We start from the raw sequence: 7,970 nt of genomic DNA, 5'->3' as shown, positions 1-7,970 counted from the left end.
GATGTGGGACTCGATCCCAGGACCCTGAGATCATGACCTGAGCCGAAGGCAGCGGCTTAACCCACTGAGCCACCCAGGCGCCCCTGGCTTCCCCTTTTTGCTGTGAAAAATACATAGGTGTGTAGCAATAAACAGAGCTTTAATGCCCCAGGCTTACAGTATGATAATATTTGCTGAACAATTTACTAAGCTCTAGTCACTGTTCTGAACATTTACATCTACTAACTCTCCGAATTCTCAGGACAGTCCCAGGGTTTTGGTTCTGTTATTGCTTTCATCTTATATATGGAGGAGGGAGGGAAGCCTGGAGAGTAGATCCTTGCCTCAACAGTTAGTAAATGGACACAAATCCAAACAATCTGGTTCTCTAATATTTTTAAAAATATACAAATAAATAAATGTCATGGTTTCTCTTGTCTGTTGTTTCTATTGAAACAATGTTAGTATTTTAACTTGATGCTACTAGATTATTTCCTGAGAAAGCAGTATTCCCAGTATCTCCCTTTTATGTAGAAAATAATCTTCCAATGAATGGGAGGAGTTGTTAGTGTTAGAAAGAGAGGAAAAAAAATTATGATAAATCTCATCATCTAGAAGTAAATTGTTATCTTCAATGGGAATTCCCAGTTATTAACACTTTTTTTTTTTTCTTTTTTATCAGCAAACCTTGAAGAAAAAATGGGTGGAGTTCAGATCTCTGCAGTTACAGGAACAGCGTCTGCTTCATGGTAAATGTAATTTCCTGTTCAGAAACCACACTAACATTCATCTTTTTGGTATTTCTGCCTCTAAGTTATTGCAAGATTATCATGATTAAAGAAAAAATTGTCTAGCATGGATCAAGAATGGATCTAGACTGTGTTTTTTGGCCTGACCTTTGGAGTGACCTATGTTTTTGGAGGATGAGTAGGTCAAGTCACATCCCCTCCTCCATACATATAACACATATGCACACAAAAACTTGTACATACTTGTATATATGCACATATGTGCAAGAGGTACCTGGGATTTTAGAAGAGCGGTAGGAATGATAGCCTGGTTTTCCTACTACTGCTGTAGATGAATTAAATTTCTGAGAATGCGTGTGGCTTGTGTAGTTCTCAGAAATTATTGAGGCTGGAATGGTAGCATGCTTCTTGGGTAGAGCTCCTATCATTTGTTCATATTATACAAGTTATGTGAATGCAGAGAAATGCTTCTTCTTGGCCTGTAAACCCATCAGAAATACCAATGATCATTCTCACAGTAAAGGCATGGCTCTTGCCACTGTGTGAATTCTGAAGGGAAAGGTTGAATTCAGATGTTGTTGATTTGGGAGCATCTGGGTCAGTCAGTCGGTTGAGTGTTGGACTCCTGATCTCGGCTCTGGTCTTGATCTCAGGGTCGTAAGCTGGAGCCCTGCATCAGGCTCCATACTGGGAATGGAGCCTGCTTAAAAAAATAAAATAAAATTTTGTTGATCTGACATTTGCTATGTGACTGGTGTTACCTGAGGAATGAACTTTTTTGTACAAATAATTCACTGAAACCACTAGCTATGTGGGTGTGAAATGTAGGTTCTACCTTCTCAAGATACCACTGAGCTAAAGTCTTTATTTATAACCTAGAATGTTTGTTTCAAGTAATAATTTATTTACAGGAAAAAAAGATACATTTAATTCATAATTAGGCACTAATGTATGGCTTAGAGGTTTGTGTAGAAATTTTGTTTTTTAAATGAAACTTCTATGTAAGTTACTTCTCTTTGGTATGTTTTAAAATTAATATGCTAAAAAATTCTTAGTAGATTTTTGGGGGGATCTGAAACTTCCTAGCAGGATAGAGGTATAAAATCCAGCTACTCCTGGATTTTTGTAGACTTGAGGGTGTTTGGGAAAACTTTGCCCCCACTTCTCGAACATTCTGGAGTGGCGATGGGGTTTGGCCTAAAATGTATAGGTAGTCCTGGGGTTCTATAGGAATAGCTTGTATAGAGAAGGTCTTTAGTTCAAGATTAAGGGGAATGACTCCTCATTAAAGCCATTGTTGTATACATTTTTTTTTTTTGAGAAATTGAAGGATTTCTGTAGTTTACTTTTTCTAGAATAAATATACAGGGCTTGAGATTCTCAATTGCTTTCTGATCAAAAGCAATTCATCAACTCATTACCCATTGAAGTAAGGTAGGTTTTATTAGTAAAAAAGAAAAGCATTCTGGCCAGTCAGTGCAGAGCTGGCTGTATTCAACCTTGCAGATTAAGTGAAAAATCAGTCTCTTTTCGTATTGCTAATCAAGGACAAAGGAGAGCAACAGTAGAGAAATAATCAGCACAAAGTATAACCATTTCTGAGTTTGCAATGTTCTATTACTTTTCCTGAAGTAGAGTTACCTTCTATCTATGTTGTTCTCAGGGTGGTATAACAAATAATCCACTTCCTTTAAGTAGCAAACCAGCCAGCTCAGATAGTGCCCAAGCAAGTGGGGGTAGGGACAGGATGTTGGTGGTGCGATTAAAATTTGAGTTTGGAGAGCCCAGATACAGGTTATGAAAGGTTGATTGGACCAAAAAAAAAAAAAAAAAAAAAAATTCAGCTAAGCAGATAAAAGTCAACTTCTATAGATAAATTGTTACTTATTTGAAGACAGGGCTGTTTTCTGGGTACTGTACCATTCCAGAGCATTTCAGTATTAAAGTATTCTAGGAAGAAACATGGAATATTGAGACTGGAAGATATCCTCTCTATTGTAAACACCTTTGAGTTCTCTATAAATCAGCATACAGGTGCAGGTTTTATAACTGTGTTTCCCATATACTTCAAGTGATGTTATGATAATCATATAATTATTTAAAAATTTCAGTAACTGAAAATCAGAAGAACTTAATGGAGGAAGTTTATAAGATGGCATTCCCTTAAGTATATTATATTTTTTATATTTTTCCCAGTATAGTCTTTAGAATGCCATTTCTGTGAGGACTTTAGTGAAAGGTTGCAGGATCACTTCCATTTAAGAAATGATACTTTTGGAGGTTGACAAGTCAGACTGGCACACTATCAGAGGAGATGACTGTTCTTATGTGAAGAATCTATTTACATTTATTTAATTCAGCATGACTGATTCTGTGACTGTGGAACCCTTTCACATGAAAGCTAATCCATGAACAATGGTTTGGGAAACCCCACTCTAAGGTTCATTGAGTGGCCTCATAAAGAGTCACTTACTCATAGAGGTGAAGCTCAGTGAAAAATATTTTTCACCTTTACTCTTTCTTGCACCCTTTCAAGAGAAATATTGGTGTATTTGCTGGTAGGGAGTGATTCTCCTATCCATTACACAGAAGTCTTTTGTTTTCTGCATTCTAGGTGACACAGGTAACTGCCCAAGTTTTGAAAACACGGACATAGATGAGTCGGTTTTGTTTGGAATGCTGCCGGGGTCAGGCTCAACCCTCCTGGATCGGAATCGACTATCCAGTGAGAGCAGCTGTCTGAGCTCCATGACAGTGGACAGCGAGGACGGCTACCAGACGTGTGTGTCTGAGGATTCAAGCAAGGGAGGCTTCAGTCGACAGACAAGCACAGATGATGAGTGCTTTGTCCCCAAGGATGGGGACAATTTCCTGAAGAGGTCTGTTTCCAGGAGGGACCGAAGTTTTAGTTCTGCCAGCAGTGGGTCCATGTCACCCTTGTGGGAGGGCAACTTCTCAAACATGTTTGGGACCCTGCCCCGGAAAAACAGAAGGGGAAGTGTCCGGAAACAACTCTTAAAATTCATCCCTGGCCTTCACCGTGCAGTGGAAGAGGAAGAGAGTCGCTTTTGATGGCTTGTCTTGACCTTTCATAGTAGCTTATTTCATAAATATCTTTAGACTTGTTTAGACTAAATCCACTCAGCCTGGTGGAAAATTGCAGATGGATTGCAAAACTGAAACACCATACTAGGATGATGTGACCTTTATTTAAATTTTTGTACCATAAGTTTTGTTTCTTAAATTTTTTTTTTAACCAGAAAATCTCAGGTTATAAACAGAAAGTAAGGGAATTCAGTAATAAATTGGAAAATATAACAAATTAATGGACATTCCTGCTCATTCTAATGTTTCCTGAGAAGGCAAGGGTAAATATTTATTTTCTAGATTATGTGGAAAATTGAGAACTTTTCAGTCAAGTGTAAATAAAAGAGTGAAGGAATATAATTATTTGGATTACCTTCCATACGTTCATTGTAGGTCATAAAACTTTCTTTAAGATCAGTAGCCTCCAGGGAGGCTTAACAATAGATCATTTTGAATGTTTCTGTTTACATCTGTGAAGGATCATAAACCAGAGGATCATTAGCTTTTTTTCACATCCACAGCAACAATAAAGCAGGAGGTATAAGATACAAAAAGAGCAGGAAGTGTAAGATTCAATATGAAGGTTTGGGATCCATGGGAATGTTTTGTCTAAGATGGGTGCTGAGCAGATTATGATAAGGGCTTTTAGATAGACAGCCTAGACAAAATGGGTAAGAATGTCATTCTTACTCGATTTAATTTTTGTTCTGCCTAAACGTTGATGGGGAGTCTAGAATTCTCAAGATCCTGCATATAGCTTTGTATTTTTTTTTTTTAATAAATGTCTGTAGTTTGAAAAATTAGAGCCAGGAAATGGATTTTCCTCCTGTAGATTTTTTCACATTATTCCTCACCTTATATTATATATTCCAAACATTTATTGCCTTGGCACGCTTTTGTCCATTGGTTATGTTGGAATCACTTCAGGCTTTCAATCACATTTTTATTCAGGACCCATTCAAGTCCATGATTTCTCTGTTCTGGTGATACAGCAGCTCGTGACTCCTCTACATTCTGGCCATATTCATGACTACTCTATATTCTATAGTAGATAATGCCAACAATGTAATAAATAGTCCTTATTGATTTAAAGCTGTGTGTGTGTGTGTGTGCGTGTGTGTGTATGTGTGCGTGTTTGGGAGAAATAGAGACATTTGATAAGTGACTTTGAATGTAGCCATACTTAAATAAATAGAGTAAAGAATGAGTCATTTTAAGAAAGAAATGGGAAAGTAAGGAAGCTTGTAGGGTAAGAAATGAATATTAAATAAAATATAAAAAGATTTCTAATTGGAACCTACTTTCTAGGGGCGCCTGGGTGGCTCAGTGGGGTAAGCCTCTGCCTTTGACTCAGGGTCCTGGGAACGAGCCCCACATCGGGCTCTCTGCTCAGTGGGAAGCCTGCTTCCCCCCTCTCTCTGCCTGCCTCTCTGCCTACTTGTGATCCATCTCTCTGTTAAATAAATAAATAAAATCTTAAAAAAAAAAAAGACCCTACTTTCTATTAATTATTTGAACTCTGAGTTATCCAGTGGGCTCAGCTAGGGAATCATTCATATGAAAAGCAGGGTGCATTGTTTTGCAGGAAAAATAACAATGCTGTCCACAATTTACTGAATACCTAGTAAGTTAAAGACGATTTCCATGTGATCCCTGAAACAACTCTGTTAGACAGGTGTTAGCCATACAGGTAAGAAGGAGGAATTCAGAGAAGTTCCCATGGCCAGTGGCAGGACTGAAATTGAAAGCCAGTTCTTTTGGGCTCTGGTCTAGTCTCAGTCTATCTAGATACTGTTTACTCTTTTACTGGTTCTGTGTGGTCATCTCCACAGAACTTCCTCCCAGCCCCTGCCCCTCATGGAATACTTAGAGCATACAATTGTAGATACTGCATGGATAAAGATTGTCTTTGGTAAATAAGAGAACAAACAGACTTTTAGAATGACTCTTTCTCTTGGCCTCCACAAGCAAGTTTTCAAATAAAGGCTCATTAATAACTTCATGGTTAACAATGCAACAAAGTCTTGCAAGTCCAAGTTGTGGTTGGACTGATACTGCTTGTTTCCCACTGTAGACTAGAATTATCATGTTAAAGATCTGCTTGCATGAATGCAGCATATCTTGTTAATCCCGTTTTGCCAAATCCAGGGGAAAGAAAGAATCTTGTTTATTTGGGGAAAGATGACTTTAAATACTTGCACAACACATCAGTGTTTTGAGAACTTGCACAAGTCATCTGGGAAAGCAGATTATGGGTTATTTGCTTTCCTCATGGTTTTAAGTGTTAAATATAGTGTAATTCTTCCTCCTTACAGTAAATACCAAACCCGAAAAGGTTCAGGGAAGGGACAGAGCAAAGAACTAGAACTAGAACTAAGAAGAACTAGAGTCAAGAGTTTGAGATGTTCTGGAAAAAAAAGAAAAGCAGTTTTTAACCAAAGTACAGGAAGGAAGGGTATGTAATGCTTTGTGTGTTCACAAGTTATAAGAAAACTAGCTATTTTTTAGTGGAAATGTGGGTAAATTTCTCACAGCATAGCTTTTCAGAGTATCTGACCTTGGCGGGACTTTAGAAGATTTCATTTCTCTAATCTTCTGGTGCACAATGACTCACTTTGATGTAACTTACTGGGAAAAGAATTGAAAAGTGAAGTGTTTGGGTTTTGCTTACCTGAAATTGTTAAATATGTGGTATTGGTGGATTTCATTAATTGACAATTGGTCATGAAAATGCATTTTTGTAGTATGGCATTGATAAACTAAATTCGAATCAAACATATTGAGAATTACTCTGTCCTGTGGCTAAAGGAACATCACATCACCCCCCATGTCAAACAGGTTGGTACTCTATTTTTTAAAATGATCTTTAATTTATCACTTTCCATTTTATAGTACTTTTATATCTTAGTTGCATGTAAACAGTGTTAAAAATCAACTTTGAACTAAAGAAATCAAACGGGCACAGTTTGTGTGTGTTGATCATATAGTATAAGTATTTATAGATGTGTATAATCTAAGCATAGTAAATAGTACATAAAAACTGTATTGAACCCTTCAGATCACAAAATTATTGGTACTTTTAATACATTTCCTTACAGAAATATGGGCAGTGAAAAATGTCAATACCTTCCTGAAATAAAGAATACTATTTTTCAGTGTCAGAACATTCTTCTCTGGACATTGGGGAGGGTATATGATTTGGTGAGTGCTGTGAAATGTGTAAACCTGGTGATTCACAGACCTGTACCCCTGGGGATAAAAATATATGTTTATCAAAAATAAAAAATTAAAAAAAAAAAAAGAACATTCTTCTCTCCCTTTCTGTCCCTTGCCCCATCTCTCTATCTCTCAGTCTCTATCTCTTTACTTACCTACCTTAAATGAGATGATTGTTTTCAAGGCAGATTTTTTAAAAATCTAGGACAATGTCTTCATACTTACCTCTTTGAGGTTTTTAAAAGGCATGACCTACTTAATTGAGGGTTTGCATTTGTATTAACTTTCTGATGTTTAACAAATTGCTACATACTTAGAGGTTTAAAACACATTTATTACCTCAAAGTTTCTTTGTGGATCATGTGTCTGGGCAAATTTTAGCTCAGTCTGCTCAGGGTCTCCTAGAGGCTTGACTGGGGAATGATACACTAGGGAGCTCTCTCAGGTTGTCAGAATCATTTCTTTGTGCCATCGGATTCATGGCAGCTTGTTTAGTAAAAGCTAGCAGTGGAAAGAGAAACTGCAGACAAGATAGTCTTAAATAATGCAATGTAACCACAGGAGTGACATCTTCTCATCTTTGCCGTATAGCAGAATATATTTACATAAGTACCATCCTACCAACCATGTCATGTTATGTTCGTTAAACACAAGTCATAGGATCTGACCACACTCAAGGAGCAGGGATTATGCAAGACGTGAACATGAAGAGGTAGGGATCAAGGAGGTAACTTAGGATCTGTTCACAACATAATTCAAGGAGCTTACAAACTTAATATATTTAGTCTTTTCTAAACTCCTTTGAGCAAATATAAAGCAAATATAAAAATGTTATAATTTTTAATAGAAAAGTAGTAAGATCTCTGAAATTAAAGAACCTGGCCAAGATTGTATAACTAGCCAAAATGCTGAGTAGGAAACTGAACCCAGGTAGGCCTG

At 37.2% G+C, this 7,970-nt stretch overlaps 1 protein-coding gene across 2 annotated transcripts in view; it reads left to right on the top strand.

The window, feature by feature from the left end:
- The window catches only part of CYTIP (cytohesin 1 interacting protein), an 88,099-nt gene extending 81,324 nt beyond the window's left edge, over positions 1-6,775 (top strand). For both annotated transcript variants that reach the window (XM_059393998.1, XM_059393997.1), the window contains 2 exons: positions 662-728; positions 3,343-6,775. In XM_059393998.1, coding sequence (XP_059249981.1) covers positions 662-728; positions 3,343-3,800 — 525 coding nt within the window. In that variant the 3' untranslated portion in view covers positions 3,801-6,775. The remainder of the gene's footprint in view (positions 1-661; positions 729-3,342) is intronic.
- The last annotated feature ends 1,195 nt before the right edge of the window (positions 6,776-7,970 follow it).

This window comes from Mustela nigripes, chromosome 3 (genome assembly GCF_022355385.1).
Source record: "Mustela nigripes isolate SB6536 chromosome 3, MUSNIG.SB6536, whole genome shotgun sequence".
NCBI classification, from domain to species: domain Eukaryota; kingdom Metazoa; phylum Chordata; class Mammalia; order Carnivora; family Mustelidae; genus Mustela; species Mustela nigripes.
The sequence above is the reverse complement of the archived record's forward strand: the minus strand, read 5'-3'. Positions and strand labels throughout refer to the sequence as shown.